This window comes from Sciurus vulgaris (assembly GCF_902686455.1).
Source record: "Sciurus vulgaris genome assembly, chromosome: 10".
Taxonomy (NCBI): domain Eukaryota; kingdom Metazoa; phylum Chordata; class Mammalia; order Rodentia; family Sciuridae; genus Sciurus; species Sciurus vulgaris.
In genome coordinates this window covers 82,667,318-82,693,528 of record NC_136470.1, presented here as the reverse complement: position 1 = coordinate 82,693,528, position 26,211 = coordinate 82,667,318, and the positions used below count along the sequence as shown (strand labels likewise).

Sequence of the window (26,211 nt, the reverse complement as noted above, 5' to 3'; positions counted from 1 at the left end):
TATAGACCATATATATATATATATGGACTAGATAGTGGCCTAAGGAAATCCCACTCACAATTCTTACATGCAATATTTCAATATGTTTGTAATTCTCCGTGGCACAAGTGAGACCAGTCTAGAATCTTTAATTCAAGTTTTACTCATTCAGCAGGATTATAAATTGGAAGGATGAGGAGAATGTCCAAAAATAAACAATATTTATGAGATGTAGCTAACTTTTCAAACTCACAGAGCTGGTCCCATCCTGGTTTCTGTGTTACTTTTGTGTGCTTTTATTTTTATCACCATTCAAAGATCCATCCCCAAATATTGCCTACCTTGAAATCCCAAACCAGATTCTTGACAGCATGTCTGTAGTATGTAGAATCAACCATACCTGAAATGAGAACTTTTTCATTATGAGAGCCTATTATACCCTTGTTTAATTAAGTTTGTTGAAGTTATGCTTCTCTCATGTATTGCTAAGTTAGTTTTAATATATATTTCATCTTTACATCCTCAGTAGAGCTTGACACTGGCTGTATCTATTGAATAAGTGCCTCAATTTGTAATCATACTACTATTTCACACATTTGTAAATTGAAATACATATTTTTATGACATGGAATTTACAGCAGAAATGGGTACAGAAAACTTTTTCTTAGTTCATTTCTCCATTCACTGAAAAAATGTTTCCAAATTAAGGGCCAAACATAAAATTAAATGACTTGTCACTTATTTATTAGTCATAAATTCATCACAAAATTAACTTTCACAATTAGAAACAGTTCAAATCAAAAAGGATATCATTTAAGTGCTTATTATTAAGTGTTAAATTATATTTTACATTTGTAGAATATCTAATATATGAATTAAAATTGAATGTTTATGTTTAGTAACAAAAAGATGATAAAAATATGAGAAGTATGTTAAGAAATACAAACTTGTAGCATGAAAACCAAATTTGGTTGGTTTTACTCAAAAATTTTTTTAAATTAGGCATTTACTATTTAACCATATGTGAATCTTTTGGTAAACTGAAACAAATACCTAATCGTATGCCCTGACTTTACAGGCAAAAATATTATACATTTAAAAAGTTGTCAGTGGATGTTCAGGCACCATGGTGCATACCTGTAATCCCACTGGCACCAGAGGCTGAGGCAGGAGGAGGATCACAAGTTTAAAGCCAGCTTCAGTAACTTAGCCAGGTCCTAAGCAACTCAGTGAGACCCTGTCTCTAAATAAAAATATTTAAAAAGGGTTAGGGATGGTTAAGTGTCCCTGGGTTCAAGCCCTAGTATGAAAAAAAAAAAGAGTTATCAGTAAATGTAAATGTATTAATTCTATATTTCCTGCTGTACCTGTGGTAAGTAGATTGGTTGTTGAATCCATTTGTCATATTTAAAAATATATTCTGTTCTCTTCAATTACATCAAATACATGAAGTCGTTTCATTGATTCATATTGTTTTCTTTAATTTTTTCAAAATTATAGTTTAGCATCACTGCAATTTTAAGTAACCCTAATTATTAAACATCACTTGCAGAGCTGAGGCTTTCCAATTGTCCATATTTTCCAAATACTAGTAAGATATAGGTTTGTTTTCAGATGATCAGAGGACCCTGGAAATTTCATCAAATTTAAAAAATTGATACTGAATTCTGATTTTTATGTGTGATTAGGTAAGAGAGCGCCGTTCCCCTAAGGCACTTGACTCTTCAGGCCACCTAACATCTGAAAAATCATTAATGTGTCCTAGAAGAGAGAAGGAACCATTAAAACCTAAATTCTAAAGATATTAATCTGGCCATATCATATATCATACAAAAGAGATGCAAAAATGCAAGTTTATGGTCACAAAAATCCAGTAGAAGAAAATCCATTATTAAAAATGTTATGCACAATATAAAATTATTCATCATAATCACAGAAGTATTTAGTTTTATTTCCTGCTTTATCTTAACAAAATATTAACTGGCTTGCTGGAAATGCATGATAAAACCATAAAAGAACATATTCTCAGGTGAAACAAATTTCCAATTTCTCAAACATTAACAAAATAATTTTGCATACATTATTCAAATGAATATCAAATGTTTGTAGATATGATTGCAAATATATCTGGTAATTCTCTTTTATACTACCATTCATGATATTAAGTCAGAATAAGATATCATAATTTACCACATAAATGTCCTATAATTTTCTTAACCAGGCTGAGACCAAGTCTCAGTTAAAAGCTTTCAAAAGCTTTGATATTTTTGGTGACTTTATGTACCACATGCACTGTGAGAAGCCTGGATGTTTCCTCATGGTAATTAACATAATATGGATTGGATATGGCAAAATAAATATGTGTTAACTGGTAAATTTTGTTTTACAGCATGATTATTAGAGTTTTAAAATAGTTCCATTGCTTACTCAATTCCTTTTGTAGTAACATACAATCAATTCTAATTAAATTTGTTATTCTAGAGATAAATTTCACCCACCAGAGGCATAGACACTGGAGTGTAAAAGGCACTTTTTTTGTGTGGGAAGAAGTAGAATGTGTTCTATCTCTTCCTAAGTTGTGAAAATACTCCAGAGAATAATATTAACGACTGACTTGGATTCCCCTTCATGAATTATAAAGAAAACTGAGTGGTAACAAATCTTTATAAAATAGATTATTTACTCACACAACAAAAATAAACAGTGGTCAAACCCAAAAGAAATATCTTTGTTACAAAGAATTCCAAACAGCACACATAAGGAAGTTGATTGTGCAAAGTGATGTATTGAGAGGAGAATGGAAAGAGGAGAAATGGGAATGGCTTTCAACCTGGTAGATTTAATCATTAACTGAAGTTTTTCCAAAAAACATAGGTGCCCAACATTGATGCATAATCTATTCTGGGAAGAGTAGGGAACTTAAGGGATGGAAAAGAAACAGTCATGACCACTAAAAATTCTTTTTGTAAAAAATTTGGGGAAGGAGAGATCTTTGATATCCATATTTACATTCTATCTATTCACACTTAAAAATTAATATGTACCTATTTTTTAGATTCAAGTTACTCTTACACAGAATCAACCTACACAGTGGACTCATACTGGAAAAAAGAATCCTGAGATCAGAGCAGTGGTTTCTAATACCAACTGCAATTGACTCGTATTTGTTTTTCTGTTTCTCCATTGCAGATAAAGTCCACCCTACCTAATACATGCAGTGCCCATCTAAGGGGAAAATGGCCTTGAATGACCAAATTGGATGGGACCCAGCCTCAATTCATGGGATGTTAGAAGTTATTTCGTCAACTTCTGCATTCCACAGCTGGGAAAAATGAATTTTCATAAAAGGGAAATAGCTTTCTCAGGGCTGACAGCAGATGAATGGCTCTAGGTCTCATGAATGTGGACACAGGGTCCAAACTGCTCACATTTTATCACCATCCCATATCACAGTGCCCGTTAAAAAGTGAACATGAGGTATTCTACAGACATTTTGGGTGAATTGAGTGAATACATGAGTGATTGAAGGAAGGAGCATGACAGTGATGGACCTGGGCTAGTGATGAGTTGGCCAGCATCTCTGCAGTTTAAGATGATGCCTTGCTTTGTAACGGTTCCTCAAAAATGTCATTTTTGAGCCATGCTGATTAAAGAAACAATGGTCAGGTGCCAATAGAAGCTGGTATGGGACATTTTGAAGTAACTCTGTTTAATTTTTGTCATTTATCAGTGGTATTGCTTTAATGGAGTCGCAGCTGTCTTAAGAGAGGTTTTGCTAATGCCACTATGGGACACTTGACTCTTTGAGCTGCCCTGGACATAACATTATTCACATTCACAATATGTCTTCAGCAGTTGCAATGGGCAGACACTTGCTTCCACCCTACCCCTAGCAGGAGCAAGCACTTGAAGCAAAAATAGGGCTCATTCTAAAGGCAGTTTTCAGAAATAAAGCAAAGTAGGAGAGGGAGGAAAATAAAGACCACAAACAAACTACTTGACAAGAGAAGAAAAGCTGTTAAACTGGTCATGACAAGAAAAGTAAATCTAGGTCTTCAAGAAACCTACAAAAGATTGGAGAACACCTTTGCAAGTAAAAGGCAAAGAGAAGTAGTTGACAGCAGACCTTGGTGTGCAAACTAGTCAAGTTCTGGTGAAGGAAGAGCAGATGCCTCTCACATGGATTCCTGGAAGCTACTCCCTGCGAATTTAAGTAGTAGCTGAGAGTAACATTTAAAGTGGCCGAAGACTGTCTGGGCAATAGCTTCTGTGTTCCACACCGTGAGATTCAAGTGCAAGAGAGGTCTTTGTAAACAGAGTTCCTGGCAGTGCTCTGTGATACAAGGGGTCACTAAGGCTGCTTAGGGACCCAGGTAAACTTCCAGCCTCCTTCTTCATCTCGGCGCACAAAAGCTTGTCCCTGGTGGAAGGAATGAGTTTTGACATTACAGTGAGGACTCAGGGAGGTGGAAAATGCCATCTCTGTCTTGTTGGGTGACACATCAGCAAGATGATAAGGAAGTGTTTGCACCCCTGTTGAGGGATTTGAAAGCTGAGAAAAGTAGTGGAAGTCTTCCCCATGGCTGGCAGTGCTGCGCAAGGGGGTTGTTCTTTCGCCTCCATAGTTGATTGGCATATCCTCTCTGGGAACATTTTCATAATTAATGGCATCACCCGGAAACTGGGAGTATGTGCTGATGGCTCTTCTGGGATGAGAGGAGAGGGCACTGTAGTTAGCTGATGAGGTGTCATCAATGGTGTTGAGGTCTTTCAATCCAAGTGTTTGAAGCACCCAAGGATCAACAGGAGGCCCAGGTTGTTTTTCACAGTTAGTAAATTCACTAGAGAAGTTTCTCTTGGCATTTTGGGAATGGGGGATCTCAGCAACAGAGTATCCCTGCTCTTTGCGTTTCCTCTTCCCCTTTCTGAATTTTCCATACACTCTGGAGAATTCATCTGATGACAGCAATTTCTAGAGAAGTGATATTTGAAAATTATACTTCCTTGAAATATCTCATTCTTTAGAAAAATTGGTTAATTTTTAAAATTTTTTCACACACAAGTAAAATGGATTAGATTAGTCTCTATTACTAAAGTAAAATCCATGATAACAATTTATTTCCTAGAAGCCTGAATTCATTTCTTACCTTCATTTTAAAACTTGAAAAAAGTAGATAATGTCTTTAGGGTTTCAACTCAGGGAAGTAATAATTTTTATGATGGTGACAATAAAAGCATTTATTGAATTATCACTGATAAGTAAAATATCATTTATTATAATTTATAAATATTGATTACATGCACTATTTCTTTGGATATAGATACTCTTAAAATCTCCATTAATGAGTAAACTAAGGCACAGATGTATTTGTGACTTGCTGAGAATCCCTTAGTCTAGAATTAAACTTCAACTATCTGAATATAGACAGAACCCCGTTTAAACACTATATATGACATTCCTCATTTTATTTCATTTACTTTCAAAGCAATTCCTTGAAAAATGGATCAAGAGAGGTAGAGCTGCCTAATTAATATCATTTAATAATTTAATAATGTCCTTTCCATTGAATGGTGGCTGCAGTTAGAAGCCTGGCCTAGTAACTATAAGATGCAGTCATTTTTTTATGAAAGCTAACTGAACAGTAAAGTAGTCAAGTCTAATGTCTTTTCATCTCTGTATTGTTATGTTCAGTAAAAACAGCAGACACATCATCAATTTAGATTACACAATATCAAATAATACAGGTTTTCTAGGAATAAGGTATAAATTGATCACAGAAACAATAATGATAACATAATGGCAAATATATAGTAAGAAAAACACAAACTTGAGAAAAAATAACAAAAAGAGACTATAGGAAAGCTATTTATCTTTGAATTGGAAATAGGTCATTTAAAAGTATAAGAAAAAATGTGAATAAAAGATAATGTTATTGTATATACCTAATTGCTGCTCAAGATACTGGGCTCCAGTCATCGTTGAGATTGAGAGAGATTTTTTGCAGATTTTTAGCTCATCAATTTATAGCTAAAGGTAACTGAATCCCTAATTGAGAATGATTTTCCTAAAGTCAGAAGATAATTAAAACAATTGAGTTTTAAAATCTCTGATTTCTACATTCCATCCATCTAACTCTCCTTTTGATAAACTTGTTTTCTCAGCAATTCCCTTGACTAATGTTTGATTCATAAGAAACTCCTTTGAAATAATGTCTGGCTAGAATCTGCAATCTAGATACTTCTAAGAAATGATACATAAAAGTTCTTGTGAAATTAATGGATTTCCTTAAGAAAATGTTATTCATCCTATTCATGTATCCCATGACACATTGTTGTTGAGTACACTTCTTGCTTTTAATCAAGGAATTTTACATAAATGGTTTCCTTTCTTAAATCACTGCCCTGATTTTATAAAAGAGATTATTACACACCTTGGCCTTTTCTTCAAGACATTTAACCAAAGTAGAATTCAGGTATTGTCTGAGGTGATTATTCTCTTCATGTAGCCTAGCAAGTTCTTCTTCCTTCTGTACCAGAGTATCTTGGAGCTGCAAAAAGCAGACAATGGTGAAGGTTGCTCCACTGTATTGACTTTGTAACCTTATAATAATGCCACTGCTCCTCAGCCTTCTTAAACTTGATTATTCTTCTGTTTGCTTTATGAACACAATTTCAGGGAATCCTCATCCTCCAAGATTGAAATCAACAACCTCCTACCACCTGATTGTTCAGTTTTGTGCTCTGAATTTTTCATTTGTTACAAAGTATTTGAGGAGATTATATGACTTTTAAAATTATAACCACAGGGAATCAGAAAGGAAAATGAGCAGCATTCAACTGTTTAAATATAGAAAAGGGTGTTTAGAAAGGTTTGCCTGGACTCCTTCCTTGCACATTAAAAAAAAAAAAAAAAAGATGGTTAACTTGTGCCACACTCAGTTTGATCTGCCTACAAGTCCACTAGCTTAAATTACTTTTGGGGAACAGCTAAGAACAAAATATGGAAAATGAAGCAATATCTGGAAAAAAATTTTTGTCATCATCATTAATTCTTCAGGCAATTATCCATGTTTATCCTTTAAAAATACTGACACACATATGATTCCATTTGGTCTTTTTGTTAACCCTTCTGCGATATGCCACACGAATATTCCAATTTCATAAATGAGGAAAAGGAAGACATAATAGGTCACACAGCTGAAATCTGATAAAGTCAGAGCTTGACTTTAGGTCTTCCTAGAGTGTTATTTATGTGTGTGTGTGTGTGTGTGTGTTTGTGTGTGTATGTGTGTTTGTGTGTGTATTTGGGGGGGCACAGAAAGAGGAAAAAACAGGAGGGAGAGAGATTTTTCATCTAACTTTTCTCTCTCTGTCTGGACACATTTTAGTTCTAAACTGAGTCAATGTGATTTTAAAAAGGAAAAAGAAGCAGTATGAACTTAAGGGAAGATGCAGTGGAGAATGGACTGCAGGACACCTGGCCAGTCTCAATGCTCTGACTATCCACACACACCTGCTTATTTCTGTACAGCTGTGAGGAAAGCTGAGCCTCTTCCCAGGAACACGAGTCCAGAATAGGAAAACTCAAATTAGAAGATGACCCTGTGTGAAAATACAAAATTGGTAGCAGAGAAACACACTTGTGATTTATGTGCAATCAACTCAACAGACCATTCCCAAAGTGCAATAGGTTCAATTACCTTTCTAAAAATAGCTATTGCTTCCTCACAGAACAAAATATTTAAAACTTTCAGAAGAAGGAAGCAAGCTGTGACAGACAAATATTTATACAATATATGCCAAAGTGTGTTTAAAGAGGTGGGTTTTTTTTTTTCTTACTTTTTGGAACTAAGCAGTCACATTATATATATATAAATAATAAATATTATATATATATAAATAATAAATATTATATATAAATATATATTATGTATAATTATTACATAATTATATATAATTATATGATATAATTATTTATATAATTATATATATTCTTGTTGGTTAAATTAAAATAAGATTTTTCTCAGCTGTATCATTAATTCATTCAAATGTTTATTAACCCTTCCCTTCCACTAGGCATAACATTGCAATCCCACTATTTTTTTCTAATTTTTATTTTATTTTCTAAGCTTCAGCACTTAATAATATAGTGTTTAGCTTGATAATCAAATAACATTTTGTGATGCTACCATTTCCCTTTCTGTATCCCTAACTGTTAAATCTGATGGATATAATTCATTATTCGATGTGGTAGCAATTTCTACTTTTAAATAATTTGCACCTTATTTCTTTGAAGACCATGATAAAAATTGCAAAACTCTACCTTCTTTATTTCAACTGTTTTCATCTATATATTTTTTATGCTTTTACAAAGAATTTCTTCTTCTAATTTGACAGCAAGTTATGCCTGTTAATCAAAGCATTTGGGCATGCTTAATTGGTTTTTTACTTTTTCCCTCTCATTATTACCCTTCTGACTCTTGCCCCATTCTACTTAAACTTCTTTTATTGAAGTATTTTTTATTAAAGTAGAGTGGTGAGTAAAGAAACAAGAATCCAATTTTATAAAGAGTTTGAGTTCAGATTTGGGGCATTCTGTTTCTGCTGTTGCTTATAGTGAAAAAGTAAAACTGAATAACTTTCTCCATGACACGTAAGTGTGCTTTAATATTTTGGGACTTTTCATTTTTGTTTTTGTGCCTTTCCTTAACCCCTGCCTCCACCAGAGAACCATGTGGCAGAAACAACAGTACAGGTATTTAATTCTAAGATATCTGAGACTTTTTAGAAAAATTTGAATATTAATACAGAAATTCATTTAATTTTATAAGAATTGTTCACTAAGCTTCAAGTCAAGATTAATGCTATCTATAATTGCCCATCAATGTTATACTTCCCTCCCATGTTGAAAGTCTTTTGTGTGTGTATGTGTGTGTGTGTTAAAGGAATAATTGTTTCTATTTATAAGCCATTGTCTATAGAATCTCCTCTATGAAATAAAAGATGAAGTTATTCATTCTTATTTATTTATCCATACTTGGGAAACTTTCTTGAGTTCCAAAAGAAATGCTATAACTAGTATCTTGACTCCAAAAGCATCCTACTAGGTGTTGTTTATAAAATCTGACCCAGACAGACTCTCAGTGAGTTGGGAATCTACAAGAACTATAAAGTATAGGGAGAAACAGGTGTTGTCCAACATGAATGAGGAAGAATCCCATTTTCATTATTTGGTAAGTAAAAAACAGCAGGCATTATGGTAGTACAATTCTGGAATCTTTGGGCTTACTTAAGTTTTCCATCACATCCCTTTTTCAGAGTCCCAGATCATGATGCTTTGCAGGCACAGTGCTTTAAAAGGGCTTCAGGTCTACCACTAAAGCAGAAGAGCAGAACTTACCCTGTCCTTGTGGTGCTTGTTGGGGCTCACTGTTGTCCAGGAGACCAGCAGCCCAGAAAGAGACCCAAGTCTCCGTGGAAACGTCAACACTAGTTTCTGAAGTTGTAGTGGAATACGGGCAATTATAGCTCTGGTCTCCTGCAAAATACTGGTCTTGGCAAGGCAGAATGGTGTTCTGTGAAATTCAGTATAAGGAGTTGGGGTGGAAGGGGGGTGTCCCAGGAGATTGGGTGATGGAGATTTGGAGGGAGAGAAGGGTGGGAGAAACACAAAAATTACATGCAGTGAACCAAGAAATAGTAAAGGTGTTAAGTATAGATCCAGATTAATTTTTGAGTGGTTTGATTATAATAACTAAAAAGAAATCAGCTCCTATGACTTTCCTAACATTTCCATAGGTCTCTTAAGCAAAGAACAGACCACTATTGGATGAATCATATTTGCATTTTCTGTTGCAAAGCCTAGCTCACCTAATAAGCCACTCAGTAGCTATCTTAATTATATTTCTATTCTAATCATCTTGAAAGACAAAGAGCCCGTTAAAAAGGATGAAAAAGCAGGACCAGGACGTGGCATCATATAAACTAACTTCTGAATCATACACTTGTCTTATTTCTCTCTTCCTCTTTTCCTCCAAACTAAGATTCTGTTGGATTTTATGGAGATCTGAATAGGAATACACACACACACACACACACACACACACACGTGTAATGTACATGCATGTGTGTGTGTGTATATATATATGTGTGTGTGTGTGTGCATATATACACATATACATGCATGTAGATATATATATACATATACTTTCTTGTATAAATATGCATACATACATATAGATATGTACAAGTACATATGTATATGTGTATATGTATATATATATATATATTCTCTCTATGTCTGTTCTATAGATAATTAAATAATCTTTGTTCCTTGTAGGTAATTAAATAAACTTTACTCCTAACTCCAATCTGAGAAGAGTAACATCTCTCCAAATAAACATCTAAAAGTTGAAAGAAATAAGCAAAGACAGCAAGCTCTAGTTCTCTCCATCACTAAGACTCAAAGCCTTTGCAAAGTTATCTTGTCACCACAACTGCCTGCAGTATGTTTTCCACTGTGTTCTGATTCAGGGAATACCTTCCTGCCTGCCACTCCTCAAACCTCAAACATACACTCTTTCCAAATCTCCAAACGGGCAGGTATGCAGCCTTCCTGGGTTAATTTGTACAACAGTCCGTTCCTAATTATTTGTCAATGTTTAATCAGGTAAAAACCATTTATTCAAGCAGAGCCTAGGTTTGGATAAACTCTTTTTGACCACTACAACTCTTTTGTTGGCTTGAGTACTTTCTTGGTCATAACATAAACAGAAGGGGAAAAAATGAGTCAATTAAGTCACACTTTGTTAATGTTCCCAGTGAGTTAAGTTCTGAAAAAAATCAGCTCAGAAGCAAGTGCAGCTTGGGCAGTGCACACCAAAGAAGTTAAGCCAAAAATTTATCAAGAGCTATTTTCTTTCATTTTAAAAGCATGTTTGCAGACTCCTTCCTTGAGGTTATTGGAATTCGAGCTAAACTATTAGGCAATTGACACCTGAGAGGAAAACAAACCCCAAATACTCTTAGAGTAGTTCAACTCCAAGTGTTTGCAAATATGTGCATAATCTGGAGGAAAAGGAGGAATGAAAAGTGAGTGCAGGTGAATAGGAGAGATTTGAGGAAAATATGAAGAATAAAAACAACAGAAATAACAGGGAGAGAGGCGGTGGGAAAGGAAGGGAAGGAGAGATACAGAAGATAGAAGATACTAAAGAGGAGACAGGGCAGCAGAGAGGATCTATTTTAATGGGTGGGTAGCAAAGAAAACTTGCTCCTAAAATGGAATAAATTCTCATTGCAAAGTTTATTAGCTTTGAGAGCCCAAGGTTTTGCCAGCCGACTAGCTAACGCCGGTTCCTCACTTACCATCTTGCAGTGGAAGAAAGCGCGGAAGAAACTGAGTTCACACTTAACTTTTTCGTAAAGTCAGTGGGAGCTTTAAACCGAATGAAGGGAGGAACTAAAGAGAGGCGAGTTCTAATCTTCGGGAGCCGGTGACGCTCGGGGCTCCTGGTGAGCGCTGCCCTCTGATTTGGTGCGAGGCTGTCAAACAGGTGACGTGAGCCTGGAGACTCCAGCTGAAGTCCAAGTCACTCGCACTTGGCGCGACCACCACAGCGGGACCTGGGACCTGCGGGTCGGGCCCCGTCGACTCGCGGCTACCGGCTGTGCTGCGCCGCTTCAAACCCCGCGCCTATGCGGGCTGGCTGCGCACCTGGCACTGGACGTCAGAGGCTGGCGGTGGCCGCGCAGCACTGCCCACCGGACCCTGCGGCCAGCGCTCCCTCCTGAGCCACGCGCATTCGGGCAGGGCGGGGCGGCAAGTCTGCCTGGGCGAGGGTGAGGGACAGCTGGACTCAGACCCGTATTTCAGGGATGGGGCAGCACTTGTGGAAACCAGTCCTACAAGGCCCAAAGCTAGTATTATGCCTACATATCTTCTGATCACATGGTGACAAATTAAAGTCATCTTGTATTATGTTGTAAGTTTATTTTAATTAATTTATTTTCCCTATTTGATGGGCCTTATTTCACCCAATTCCTGAAGTGAATGTTAAATGTGGAGGTGATATCTTTCAATTCTAGAATGTAAATTTCCCAAGAGTAGCGATTTCTGCACATTGCTGTCTCCAAAGTGCCTGGGACAATTTCTGACACGTAATAAATGCTCAATAAAGATTGTTTAAAGAATGAATTAAGCTGCACATTAAGAAATCTAAAACATCTTTCTCTGTGTAGGACTAGCCTCACGACTACCTTTGTATAAAATAAATACTATAATTAAGATAAAATAGTATAAGTTAATACTTTTCAAAGTATTTAATTTCCTCCATCTTTTACATTTTATTCTCACAATTCCAAAATACTATACCTACAGTAGAAAGAAGAGTAACACCATCTTTAAAAGTATTTATCTACAAGTAATAGTTATTGGTAAGTTATTTCAATTAATAGTTAATGGTAAGTTATTTCAACTTACCATCTAAATAGATTTAAAAAAAAAACACTTGATAACAATAGGAGGCAGTACACTTACTGTCTCTGTTACATGCAATAAGGAATGAAGCACTAAGGTTAAGAAAACTCACTAATATTAACACAATTAGGAAGAGGCAAACTTTCTATTTGAACCTCTGCCTAAATAAAGCATGTGTGCTCCTAACTACTCTGCATATGGCATTTGACTTTAACTTATCTCTACTGCCTGTTATTTCCTTTTGTGCGATGGGCACTGTTATGAACTGAGTTGTGTCCCCCCTAATCATACGTTGAAGCCCTATACCTGATGATACTGTATTTAGAGACAGGGTCTTTAAAGAGGTAGTTAAGGTTGACTGTGGTTATAAAGGATGGAGCCCTAACCCTATAAGAAAAGGGAGAGATACCACTGGTGGTAGGTGCAAAGGAAAGGCCATGGGAGGAAACAGAGATAAAGCGTCTGTCTGCAAGTCCAGAAGAGAGGTTTCAGGAGAAACCAGTTGTCCTGCCGAAACCTTGATCATGGGCGTCAAGATTTTGAGAAAATGAATTTCCGTTGCCTAAGGCCACCCAGTCTGTTCTGATAGCCCTAGCAAACTACTATGGCATGATGTAGGAACTGAGGATTAGCGACTGATTCTGGCTTGCACAGCCCTTTCTCTACTCCAGCTGTGACCTTTCTTCATTCTTCGTTGTACTCTACTCATAACCATTAGCACTTAGCCAAACAACTAGGACAGAATGGATGTTAATTTAGTATTCTATATCCAAATTTAAGAAAGGAAAGGAGGAGGAACATGCCTGTCTTGGGTAGTCCTTTTCTCCTGCTCCAATAAAGTTTATTTGAAAAAACTTTCAAATATCAGCATTCTACAGAGATACAGCCACATCAATGTTCATTGCTGCTCAATTCACCATAGCCAGATTGTGGAACCAACCTAGATGCCCTTCAGTTGATGAATGGATAAAGAAACTGTGGCATATATATACAATGGAATATTACTCCGCCATGAAGAATGATAAAATTATGGCACTTGCAGGCAAATGGATGAAATTGGAGGATATCATGCTAAGTGAGATAAGCCAATCTCAAAAAACTAAAGGACGAATGATCTCGCTGATAAGCAGATGAGGACATATAAGTGGGGGTAGGAGGGGTTAGCGTTAGGGTTAGGGTTAGGTTTAGGGTTAGGGATAAGGAGGGTGGTAAGAATGGAGGAAGGAAGGACTGTATAGAGGGAAAAGAGGGGTGGGAGGGGTGGGGGGGAAGGGAAAAAATAACAGAATCAAACAACATTGCCCTATGTAAATTTATGATTTTTAATTAAAATAAATTAAAAAAAAATTGGACCATGGATGAGAGATTAAATAAAAGTGTTGTATGAAGGCTTTAAAAAAAAAAAAAAAAACAGTAGCAGATTTGGGGATCCCTGCCTGGAATGCAGATGAACTGGATCACTCAATGTTGACTTGTTTCAGTATGTGACACGAAGGAGTGGTCCCTCTCTACTCTAACCCTACAAGAGAAAAGGATGCAATGGCTTATGACCCTGAGATGATGGGGAAGAAGAACACATCAACATGCATTTAATTCCTAAGAATCAGTGATCTTTTTCAAGGCAAAGAACTGCTCATGCTTTTAGTCCTGCCAACAACACAATCTGTTTGGCAAAACCCTCTTTCATTTTGTGATGAGCAGCAGGGACAAAAAAAGGAGGACTGAGTTATGTTTTTGGAAACTTTCACAAATGACACGGGAGCCTCTGCAAGACAGATTTTCTTTTGGCTTAAAAAATGATACAAAGTAGGCAATTGACTTAACTGGTATGCAAAAGGACCATAAGCTTTGCATCAAAATATACCCAGGTTTCAACTTTGGCTATGCTGAGATTGAGTTGCTTGGGATTATCTTAACTCTGTTAGCTTAGTTGGTAAATTAGTAAATACATACAGTAGAAGCTTACTTGAAAAGCTAGCCTTTTTTTTTTTAACTAATGCTTAACAATTTCCTAATTTGCTGACTAAATAATGAATAGTATCTCTTTTTACTATTAGGGGTAAGGAATTCTGTCTTTGAACACACCTATGTTCCTGTGTCTTGTTTGTTAAATTAACTGAAAAAGAATGCTACATTTTATAAGTTTTTTTTTTAGGATTAGATATAATTTTAAGAAGCTTTTGATAGATATTAGGCATAAAAATGTTTGGCAAATCATTAACTACTTTAGCTTCATAGGTGTGGGAGTATAAGATGGCAGAGGAACCCTAAACAGCAAAGAGCTGTTGACATAATAACACAAATCAAATCATAAGTCTTTTCTCAAGTCAAAAAATAAGGAAAAAATTCCTAATTATTAATAATTGATTTATTCATGTCATCTTACTTAACATCTACTACTGAGGTATAAGCTTAATTATTACTGTTACGATAAGTCTTTTGAAAATTACATCCAGTGAACAATAATGGGAAAGCCTTCAGCAGTTTTTAATCCACATTTATGAAAGAAGGAGGTTCACATTTCTTAGTGATGTCGATGGAACCCACATAGATGGGTTTTTACCTGTGAATAATAAGATTAGTTAAAACTACCCTTTGCATTGTGCCTAAAGTGATGGCATTAAAGGGAAAGTGGCTCAAAACAGTCCAATTGTTAAATCAAGGTACCATCTCCTGTCTGGGCAAAGATATAACAAAATAAGAGGTAATTTGACTTGCATAAAATACAAGTCTGCAGACAGAGAAGGGTAGAGTGTGAGCAGAGGTGGGCCAAGAAGATAAATAGATAGGCATATGGAATATTCCTTCACTTAACCCCATTATTATCCCACTAGTGGATTCAATACTGAATGTAATAAAGATTTTCCTATTTTTCTATAAACATAGCTTTTTCCATTGATTCAATGGTTGTACTTCCGGGTAATAATAAAGATAATATTTCTGATTTCATCTGTAGGTAAAGAAAACATCATCTTTAGAGAAGATGTTTTAGATGGATTTAACATTTGCATTTTTAGCATATCTGAAGAACCTGACACATTCCATTTGTTGAGGCATAGTGTTGAATTTACCCTTCCAGAATAATATGCAGAAACCAACCATTTTAATATAGACTGAGACTTACTACTTGCCAGTAGTGCCAGCATATATGCAACAACTTATGCAGTGATAAAAACTGTATCTACATGAACAAAAGGCATGAAAAATAGAGTCAATTTTTAATTCTAGCAACAAAAATGTAAAAAATAATAAATTCGAAAAAAGTTGAGGCAGTTTACTAGATAGAAAAGAGAAAGACCTTGGATCAATTCAGGAATGAAATATTCCATTTGGGACTGAGTCAGACTAGCTCTATATGGAAATATGTATGCACATGTGCACAAGTGTGTGTGGTTTGTAATACTATTTTATTGGATGTTTCAGTCAGAATTTATTTTAATAGCTTTATAGCTATCTTCAGTTATTTATCGACTCATTAAGTGACTGCTTAATTTAACAGTGTGTACTTGATGGCATTTTATCAAGGCAAATCACATACTATAGTAATACTCACAAAGTTGAATATTTTCAGCCTAAGGGCATATCTTTAAAATGGAAACTATTCACTTCATCTTTGAGATATAACTAGGAAATGGATGCAGATCTGTATTCACTGCAAAGTGAGGCAAACCTTTTCTGTACTTGTTAGCATTGCTTTCTGACTTTTCTCATAAAAGGTCAAAATAATATTTGTGGCAAGCTAGAATAAAATGTTGAGGCTTCTCCAGGCTGTTGACAGGCATGGGAGTTCCCATTTCCCCGTCTCACCAGGTCACCCTGAGAACAGGGGAAGTTGATAACTCACAGGCCTGTGACCTCTTGTGCATGGGTGTAAAAGTTGGGAAACTCTATTCCATGGTAACTATCTGATCAAAATGGAATGAAATAATATCAATACTACATGAAAATACTTTCAAAATATTGAAATATATCTTGCATTGTGACAAAGGTTAGAGATGTGGAACCTCAAACAAAACAAAACAGAGACATCTCTACCCAACCCCCCCACACACACTTTACTCAATTGCATTAGAAAATGGTTAAAATAGCTAGTCCAGCTGTAATTTAAAATACAATCAATTTCTTTTTCATGAGCACCAGTATTTTTACAAACTAAGCTTCTGTGCCTTCAATGCTCAAAAAATTCCTCCCAAGGATTTTTGCTGCAGAGTTTTATGACTAGATTGCTGACCAGGCATTCAAGGCCTGAAAGGTGAATTGGCAGGAACTGTGACATCTAATTGTATCCTGAAGATGCAGAAATAAGGAAGTCAGGTCTGCTTTTTCCAAAAAGCTTAAGACTTCAATACTAAAATAGGACAACTGGGGACCTGGTTCCTTCTAGCCTTGGAATTATCAGAGAACCTGAAATGAGTTGACTTCTTTCATGAAAAAAAAGACAAATAAATGTATTTAAATACGATATTTTCAGTTATAGTAAAGGTATAATTCCGTGTTTTTGTGATCTATAAGATGTGTGAAGTATTAACTGACTTCTTAATGACCTATATTTTTGACATATTCATCTTATTAATAATCAAATCAAAGAAACTTACTTGATATTTGTGTTAATGCAATTTGGATTTTTCTAGTTAACATCTGTTTGACATATTTCTTTTTTAGAAAATGAAAGCACAATGCCAATCTATAGTCAGTGGAAGCATTTATATATTCTAAAGCAATCCGTGAAAAACATGGAGAATTATTATTGTTATGAAACTAAAAATGCTTGATATCATTACAATAATAAACGTATTATAAGATGAATAAAGTACCCTATCAAAAATAAAATAAAATTCTAAATATCCTCTATGACATTAGATAAAGAATGCTATGGTGACAATAGTGCAGATAATTTTTATTTTTATTTTTTCTTTATCCAACCAGAAGCCTCCCAGCTGCTACTTCTGGGACAGCAGTATCAGCATTGCATGACCAAATCATAGCCAATAATTTTACACAAATAAGTACATTTCAATAGCCTCCTTTTGGGAAAGGAAGTACCACAAGACAAGCAAACGAATTGACTAAGTCCTTTAAAAAGTGGTTTTTGTCCATGAGCACGACTAAGAAGAATTCAAATTGCATAATGTGCATCTTTTAAAAACTTTTACTTGGAATTACTTTTATGAATTATTGGGTATTCATTAATATATATCTAGATGTGTATGTTCCTATTTATGTTTATATATATATAAAATGCAGGCATCTGGAGCAATCAGTGATGCCCAAGGCTTTAAAACACTTAGAGCTAGAAACGTTCAGATGTTGACAAAGATTTATTCTCCACTCTTCATTTTTCTCTAAAGGAACAATAATTCACTTAAGTGCAAATTGTTCAATTGGTGAAGGACAGGAGCATTTGGTCCCCTATGCCAATGTCAGTGTCTATGTGTCGGGCTCTCTGCTTCTCCTGGGAAAGCTTACAGAGTAGCTCTGTGACAGTTGAAGTTGTGTTGTACCCTCAATGTCACTCATGATAGTGACTGAATCTGTATTAATCAGCAATGCATATTAGGAAGCCTATTTAACACTACACATGCAAGTTAAGCTTTACCATAAAACTTTGTGTTTTAATGCTAAAGGGAACTTTCATTTCCATGTCTTTTGTGTTTATTTCTTCCTAACTCAGGAGGGTAAGAAAAGAATGTCATGACTGCAATCAAATGCTTTGTCATAAAAAAAAAAGTATTCAGGGGGAACATAGTGCACCTATTTGACATTCGGTTATATGCAAATATATTTTAAGAACGTTAAACCAGCAAACACACACAAAAATTAATTCATGAAGCTAACAAATTTAGATACAAATAATTTACAACTGTCTTCATCACATCTATATAAGGGACATTCGTAAACATAAAAAATATTCAAGAATAATAGATGGTTTCAATAAATTAGAGCTGTCTATAGTATGGATTGTGTATTCATAGAAAATATTTTTTAATTAAAGACGTAGACAAATAACATTATGTTAATTATATTTAAATGTATACAAGCGTATTAAAACAAATTTCAAAACCAGACATAAACATAATGATGTTTAAATGCTGTCCTTTTTTCATAAGAGAAGTGTGTTTATAATTCTATTTTATGATTCTATCCTGTATATTCCCAAAACTTTATAGCAGGATGTTTTGCTTTTAAAATAATAAAAAGTTATATATATATATATATATATATAATCATAGAATTGATCAGAAGTAATATATTTTTGTGGAATAAAAACATAGTTAAAGTTGAGGGCCTTGAAGAGTAATGCAGATTATATTCTGTATGTTCCTACCATTACTGGATTACTAGATTTGCATGTTTAGTGGTGATTGTGGTAGAAAGTAAATGTTCTATTTCATTCTTACCCACAAATTTAAAACTGTTTTAAAAATCGTGCAAATCTGATTCCTCTTATCTCCTGAAACCCTCCCAGGAGGGCTTTTTCTTTCTTTCTCTTTCTTTTTTCTTTCTTTGGTCTCTGAGCTTGTATTTGTTACTCTATAGTGAATTTTACTGATGATTTCTTCTTTGGTTTGAAATATTCTATGATCCTATGAAAACTAACCTTTGACATTTTCAATTCAGATCTTATATTTTCTTTCCTTTCTTTCTTCTTCTTTTTTTTTTTTTTCCTCTCTTATTTTCAGTACTTGGGACTGAACCCAGGGTCTTATGCCAAGTGTGTGCTCTACCACTGAGCAACATCTGCAGCCCCATGATCCCATATTTTTCTCTTCTAAAATTTCCATCTGGATTTCTTTGATGTTTCCACTTTTCCACCAATATTTCTCATCTCTTTACTCGTCATATTCCTCTTTTAAGTTCTTAAGCATCTGCATTTTGTCTGTGTAATGGTACTTTAAAATCTCCAATTTTAACATCTCCAACTCTTCTGTATTTATATTTGTTCCCCACATTTTTTGTTAGTGTATTATAGTTGTATATAATGATGGGATTTGTTGTTATAGATTCATACATGGACACAATATAACAATATAATTTGGCCAATAGCACTCCCAGTACATCCTCCCACCCCAAACCTGTTAATTGTTAAGTGAAAACCTAGAACTATTAACTGGAACATTGAACTCCTGTACAAATATTAATCAATGTTATTCTTTTATGGTTGATTAGAAATTTTAATAACTCTGCAGCATTTATAAGTCTCATTTTGAATTGGAAGTATTGGGCTATTATAGTTTTATTTTACAATATATTGGGAATATCAAAAAGTGATTCTAATGTATTTTTGGTTATTCTAAATACCGTGAGAAACCTTTATCTAATATTCTGAAATAGAATTACAGTTACAATAGTCCTATTATTTCATTTACTTAAGCATCATTATTCAGGGTATAATATTTGTGATATCAAAAGCACCATTTTTATGTGCAAGATAATAAATAATAAAGTGATATATATATGAAAACTTTTAAATTAATAAAAATATGTAATGAACATGAATATTCACAGAAGAACATAAATGGTATCCACATGTAAAACTGTTGACTTTACCAGTTCTAAATGTCCATGAACAGTGATAGATAGTTTTACAGAAATAAATTTAAAAATTCGTAACCTCTTATATTGCTCCTGTAGTAGAATATATTCTTCAAAACTGGTTATAGCAAGTAGAGTAGAGCAAGTAGATCAGAGGGAGAAGGAGGGAAGGGAAAGGAAGGTACTGGGGAATGAGATGGATCAAATAGATTTGTGCATGTATCAATGCAACATAATTAATCCCACAATCATATACAGTATGCCATTAAGAAACTATAAAAAGACATGAAAAATGACTACAGCTGTATGTCTGTTCTCATATGTTCTACAAGCTTGCTATGCCCATTGAGAGTCAGGGTCTATTTTTTTTCATTTTGAACTACACAGAACTTTGTGACTGAACCATCCAAGAAGAGTCTGGTAGACCTGGTGAGCTTCTGAGGCTCATTCTTAAAGTTCGAATGACTTGTCTCTCTTTCTCTTCCTCTCACTCTTTTGAAAGGTCAACCTTGGAGTGCAGGTACACACTTAAGACAAAAACAAGGCCACATAGAGAGGGTAACTGTGGTTTGTTCCAGCGGAGAGGCTCAGATCTCTGTTTGGTATTAAACCCAAATAGAGAAGCCTCACATGATTTCAGGTCTGGCCCTCTAACCTAACACTGAGTAGAGGAGATGTGCGGTCTCTTATCCAGTCCTCTCCTGTCCAAATTGCAGATTTGTAAACAAAATAAATATTGTCATTTGAAGAGTTTCTTCACATTGCCCTAGTGACATTTTGGACGGGACAATTCTTCATTGTGAAAGGTTAGCCTTACTTTGTAGGATGCTTAACAGCAACCCTAGCCTCTGGCTCTAGAGTGTGGGTACTTTATACTGTCCATCAATCACCACTCTATACTGAATACTACTGAGAAGTCAGAGAGACAATACATACTTTTTCATACTGAGAATAGATAACAGTTCCCTAAAGAAGTGTGTCTGCCCTGATAGACCCATCCAGTGTGTCTTAAATTAAGGCAGCAAGTTCCCTCTCCAGACCCTGTTCCACTCAGATTCTTCTATATTAGAATAAATGATGAATGAGAAAAATACAGTTGTTATTGTCTCAGACCAAGTCTCTGATGAGGAAGACTAATGGTGAATAGTGGAGGAGGAAGAAGAACATGAAATTTTAGCCTTTTATTTTAAAAATCTGTTGCTGTGTGGGTTATAGACAGCAGTCTTCTTAAGTCTTAATTTCTTATGAAGCTCAGCTACCATATTGCTGCCATACTCTATCTCAGTCTTCACTGTGTATTTGATTGACTTGATTGGTACTCTGGACAAGACAATCAGAAAGCCTGGGCACTAACTTGATATATTAATTTGTGTCACACATAAGCTCTGATTATAAAAAATGTCCCTTGAGAAGCAAAATCAGCCTCAGGTGAGAACCACTGATTTAAGCTACACTAGGTTCTGTTGTCAGTTATTATGCAGCACATGATAACTCGTTCCTCCCCCTTCTGGACACCATTCCACCAACATTCCCACTTAAGCAATTTAATCATGACACTACAATTAAATATTCACCCACATCTAGTTATGATACATTCATACATAATATATAGGACTTTTTAAAACAGTATTTTACAAAGGAATAGAAAGATACTGTGTAAATTGTCTATGTAATTTCTAGATTGCTCAAATTTCAAAATAACCATATTAAAAGTTCTCATTGTGAATATATTTCATGAAGTTTCCAATGTACTGGAAGTAAAGTAAACTGGAATAACTTTCAAAACGTTCTATTTTTGTTGGTTATAACACAATACATTGTCTAAAATATTATATTGGCTCTATAATTTTACATAATAAACAATTCCTCTCTTAATGAATGCTTAGATTATTTCCATAGTTTTTATTTCTATAAATATTACAGAACAAAATACTTTTTGTATATATTCAAAATGGTTATTGGTTTAGTATGAATAGATTCTTAGGAGAATATTGAGTTAAAGGTTTTATAATTTTAATAGATATTGCCAGACTCTTTTTTTCTAAATTGACTGCAATGTTAACTAGCAGTATATAAGTTTTTTCATTTATTTAGAACATTTTATGACCTTCATAAGATTTTTCACATGTATATTTTATATAATATACAGATGATTACATATATTTGTATATTTGTTTATATATGCACATATACTTTTAATATAGAATCAATTTCTCTCTGTTAATTTCTAGGTATTTTCTGTTGTGTGTTTATGCAATATGAATGAGGGTCTAATTTTTTTTCATTTATAGGTAACTGAGAGCCAAAGAGATAACTACTGATTTTTAAATGTATGTCTTATGTCTAGATTCTTTACAGACTCCCATATTAACTGTGTTAGATTTTTCTAGAATCTCCTCTATTATACAGAGTCATATGAAGAGCAGAAAAAAATGAAATTTTCTTTTCCAATACCGACACTAATTTGATCTTTACCCTAGTACTTTAAGGGCACCTCCAGCCAATATTGAAACCTAATCTTAAAAGCAGGCCTCCCTATCCAAACTTTGACCTTAAAATGACATGGTTTTAAGCCTTTTCTATTTACTGTAGTATTTAAACATCTGCTGTTTAGAGCAATAATATTTATCATGTGATTTGCAAATGCCCAAGTGTTAAATTTAAGTGTTTCTTTTCAGTCAGTTTTCATTTGGTGTTTCGTTAGAAATGGCTACTCTATTTTATCAAATAATTCTATAGGATTTTTGATAGTGAATCCTCCTCTATTGCTTTAATGCAGCTGAAGTATCTTCTATTTAGATATTGGACAGAAATCATCTGTGAAATCAAAGGATTCATTTCAAATTTTCCAATTTTTTTACTTGTTTGTGGTATTTATTATTTCTCTCCACCCCCAAAAAAAATACATCTCTTGATTTCCAAATGTGTTCTGTAGAGTTTTGTATAATAACATTTATTTTTCTATTAATATCCTCTGTGGTTAAGTCTTATCTACTTTAATCTTGTGTATTTTACTCCCTTTCTTTTTACTTATGAGGGAGTTACCATTTTTAATGGAACGTCTTAAAAAAATCTGTGATTTATCTATCTTTTGTACTTTTCCTCAGTTGCAAATACATCTTATAATCATGTCCACTTTCCAGGGCCATTGGGGTGAGGATTAAGTTAATTTTAATGAAGTACTTAGATTACTCAAATTTGAAAAGAAACATTAAAAGCTTTCATTTAATTACATTTTCATCAAGGCTGTGAGAGAAAAGAACCAAATTACATTCAGGGGGAAACCAATACGCATATCAGCAGATTTTTCAATCCAGACCCTAAAAGCTAGAAGGTCCTGGAACAACATTTTTCAAGCCCTGAAAGAAAATGGATGCCAACCAAGAATCTTATACCCAGCAAAACTTACCTTCAAATTTGACGATGAAATAAAATCCTTCCATGATAAACAAAAGCTAAAAGAATTTACAAAAAGAAAGCCAGCATTACAGAACATTCTCAACAAAATATTCCATGAGGAAGAGATGAAAAACAAAGAAGCAAATCAGCAAAGGGAGGAATTATCCTAAAGGAATTGTCAAATAAAGGAGGAAACAAGTTGTGTCAAACAAATAAATAAACAAAATTTTAAAAATGAACCAAATGACCGGGAAACCAAATCATTTCTCTATAATAACCCTGAACGTTAATGGCCTGAATTCATCAATCAAAAGACATAGACTGGCAGACTGGATTAAAAAGAAAGATCCAACAATATGTTGCCTGCAAGAGACTCACCTCATAGAAAAAGATACCCATAGATTAAAGGTGAAAGGATGGGGAAAAACATACCATGCACATGGACTCAGCAAAAAAGCTGGAGTATCCATCCTCATTTCCGATAATGTGGACTTCAAGCCAAAGTTAGTCAGAAGGGATAAAAAAGGTCATTTCATACTGCTTAAGGGAAGCATAAATCAGCAAGATATAACAATCATAAACATCTATGCCCCAAACAGTGGTTCATCTATGTATGTCAAACAAATCCTTCTCAATTTCAGAAACCAAATAGACCACAACACAATAATACTAGGTGATTTTAACACGCCGCTCTTACCACTGGACAGATCTTCCAGACAAAAATTGAGCAAAGAAACCATAGATCTCAACAACACAATCAATAATTTAGACTTAACGGACATTTATAGAATATTCCATCCAACCAAGAGTGAATACACTTTCTTCTCAGCAGCACATGGATCCTTCTCTAAAATAGACCATATATTATGCCACAAAGCTAATGTTAGCAAATACAAGAAGATAGAGACACTACCATGTATTCTATCAGATCATAATGGATTGAAGTTAGAAATAAATGAAAGAGTAAAACACAGAAACTATTCCAACATCTGGAGATTAAACAATATGCTATTATATGATGAATGGATAACAGAAGATATTAGGAAGGAAATTAAAAAATTCTTAGAAGTAAATGAGAACAAAGAAACATCATATCAAAACCTCTGGGACACTATGAAAGCAGTACTTAGAGGGAAATTTATTTCATGGAGCGCATTTAATAAAAGAAGTAAAACTCAACAAATAAACAACCTAACACTAGAGCTCAAAGCCTTAGAAAAAGAAGAACAAAACAGCACCAAAAGTAGTAGAAGACAGGAAATTGTTAAACTCAGAGCTGAAATCAATGAAATTGAAACAAAAGAAACAATACAAAAAATTGACAAAATAAATAGTTGGTTCTTCGAAAAAATAAACAAAATTGATAAACCTTTAGCCACACTAACAAAGAGAAGACGAGAGAAAACCCAAATCACTAAAATTCGGAATGAACAAGGAAATATCACTACAGACAGGATGGAAATACAAAACATAATTAGAAGCTATTTTGAAAATCTATACTCCAACAAAATAGAAAATTTCGAAGACATCAACAGGTTTCTAGAGACATATGAATTGCCTAAACTGAATGAGGAGGACATAAACAATTTAAATAGACCAATTTCAAGTACTGAAATAGAAGAAGTCATCAAAAGCCTACCAACAAAGAAAAGTCCGGGACCAGATGGGTTCTCAGCCGAGTTCTACAAAACCTTTAAGGAAGAGCTCATTCCAATACTTCTCAAAGTATTCCATAAAATAGAAGAGGAGGGAACCCTCCCAAACTCATTCTATGAAGCCAATATCACACTGATACCTAAACCAGACAGAGACTCATCAAGGAAAGAAAATTTCAGACCAATATCCTTAATGAACATCGACGCAAAAATTCTCAACAAAATTTTAGCAAATCGCATACAAAAACATATTAAAAAGATAGTGCACCATGATCAAGTGGGTTTCATCCCAGGGATGCAAGGTTGGTTCAACATCAGGAAATCAATAAACGTAATTCACCATATTAATAGACTTAAAGTCAAGAATCACATGATTATTTCAATAGATGCAGGAAAAGCATTTGATAAAATACAGCACCCCTTCATGCTCAAAACACTAGAAAAAATAGGGATAGTGGGAACATTCCTTAATATTGTAAAGGCCATTTATGCTAAGCCCATGGCTAATATCATTCTAAATGGTGAAAAACTGAAAGCATTCCCCCTAAAAACTGGAACAAGGCAGGGATGCCCTCTTTCACCACTTCTATTCAACATCGTTCTTGAGACTCTGGCCAGAGCAATTAGACAAACCAAAGAAATAAAAGGGATACGAATTGGAAAAGAAGAACTCAAACTATCCCTGTTCGCTGATGACATGATTATATATTTAGAGGAACCTGGAAATTCCACCAGAAAACTCTTAGAACTCATAAGTGATTTCAGTAAAGTAGCAGGTTACAAGATCAATGCCCATAAATCCAACGCATTTTTATACATAAGTGATGAATCTTCAGAAAGAGAAATTAGGAAAACTACCCCATTCACAATAGCCTCGAAAAAAATAAAATACTTGGGAATCAATCTCACAAAAGAGGTGAAAGACCTCTACAATGAGAACTATACAACACTAAAGAATGAAATTAAAGAACACCTTAGAAGATGGAAAGATCTTCCATGTTCTTGGATAGGAAGAATTAATATTGTCAAAATGGCCATACTACCTAAAGTGCTATACAAATTCAATGCAATTCCAATTAAAATCCCAATGACGTACCTTACAGAAATAGAGCAGGCAATTATGAAATTCATCTGGAAGAATAAGAAACCCAGAATAGCTAAAGCAAT

At 34.5% G+C, this 26,211-nt stretch overlaps 1 protein-coding gene across 2 annotated transcripts in view; it reads right to left on the bottom strand.

The window, feature by feature from the left end:
• Positions 1–1,467: 1,467 nt before the first annotated feature.
• The window catches only part of GMNC (geminin coiled-coil domain containing), a 41,998-nt gene continuing 17,254 nt past the window's right edge, over positions 1,468–26,211 (bottom strand). Inside the window, exons 1-5 of one of the 2 annotated variants that reach the window (XM_079155826.1) lie at positions 11,347–11,705; positions 9,380–9,554; positions 7,493–7,581; positions 6,411–6,527; positions 1,468–4,951 (exon numbers count right to left, since the gene is read on the bottom strand). In XM_079155826.1, the coding sequence (XP_079011952.1) occupies positions 4,331–4,951; positions 6,411–6,527; positions 7,493–7,581; positions 9,380–9,554; positions 11,347–11,349 (1,005 nt within the window). In that variant the 5' untranslated portion in view covers positions 11,350–11,705 and the 3' untranslated portion in view covers positions 1,468–4,330. Of the gene's footprint in view, positions 4,952–6,410; positions 6,528–7,492; positions 7,582–9,379; positions 9,555–11,346; positions 11,706–26,211 lie in introns of those variants that run through there. The other variant, XM_079155825.1, reaches the window with a different exon arrangement.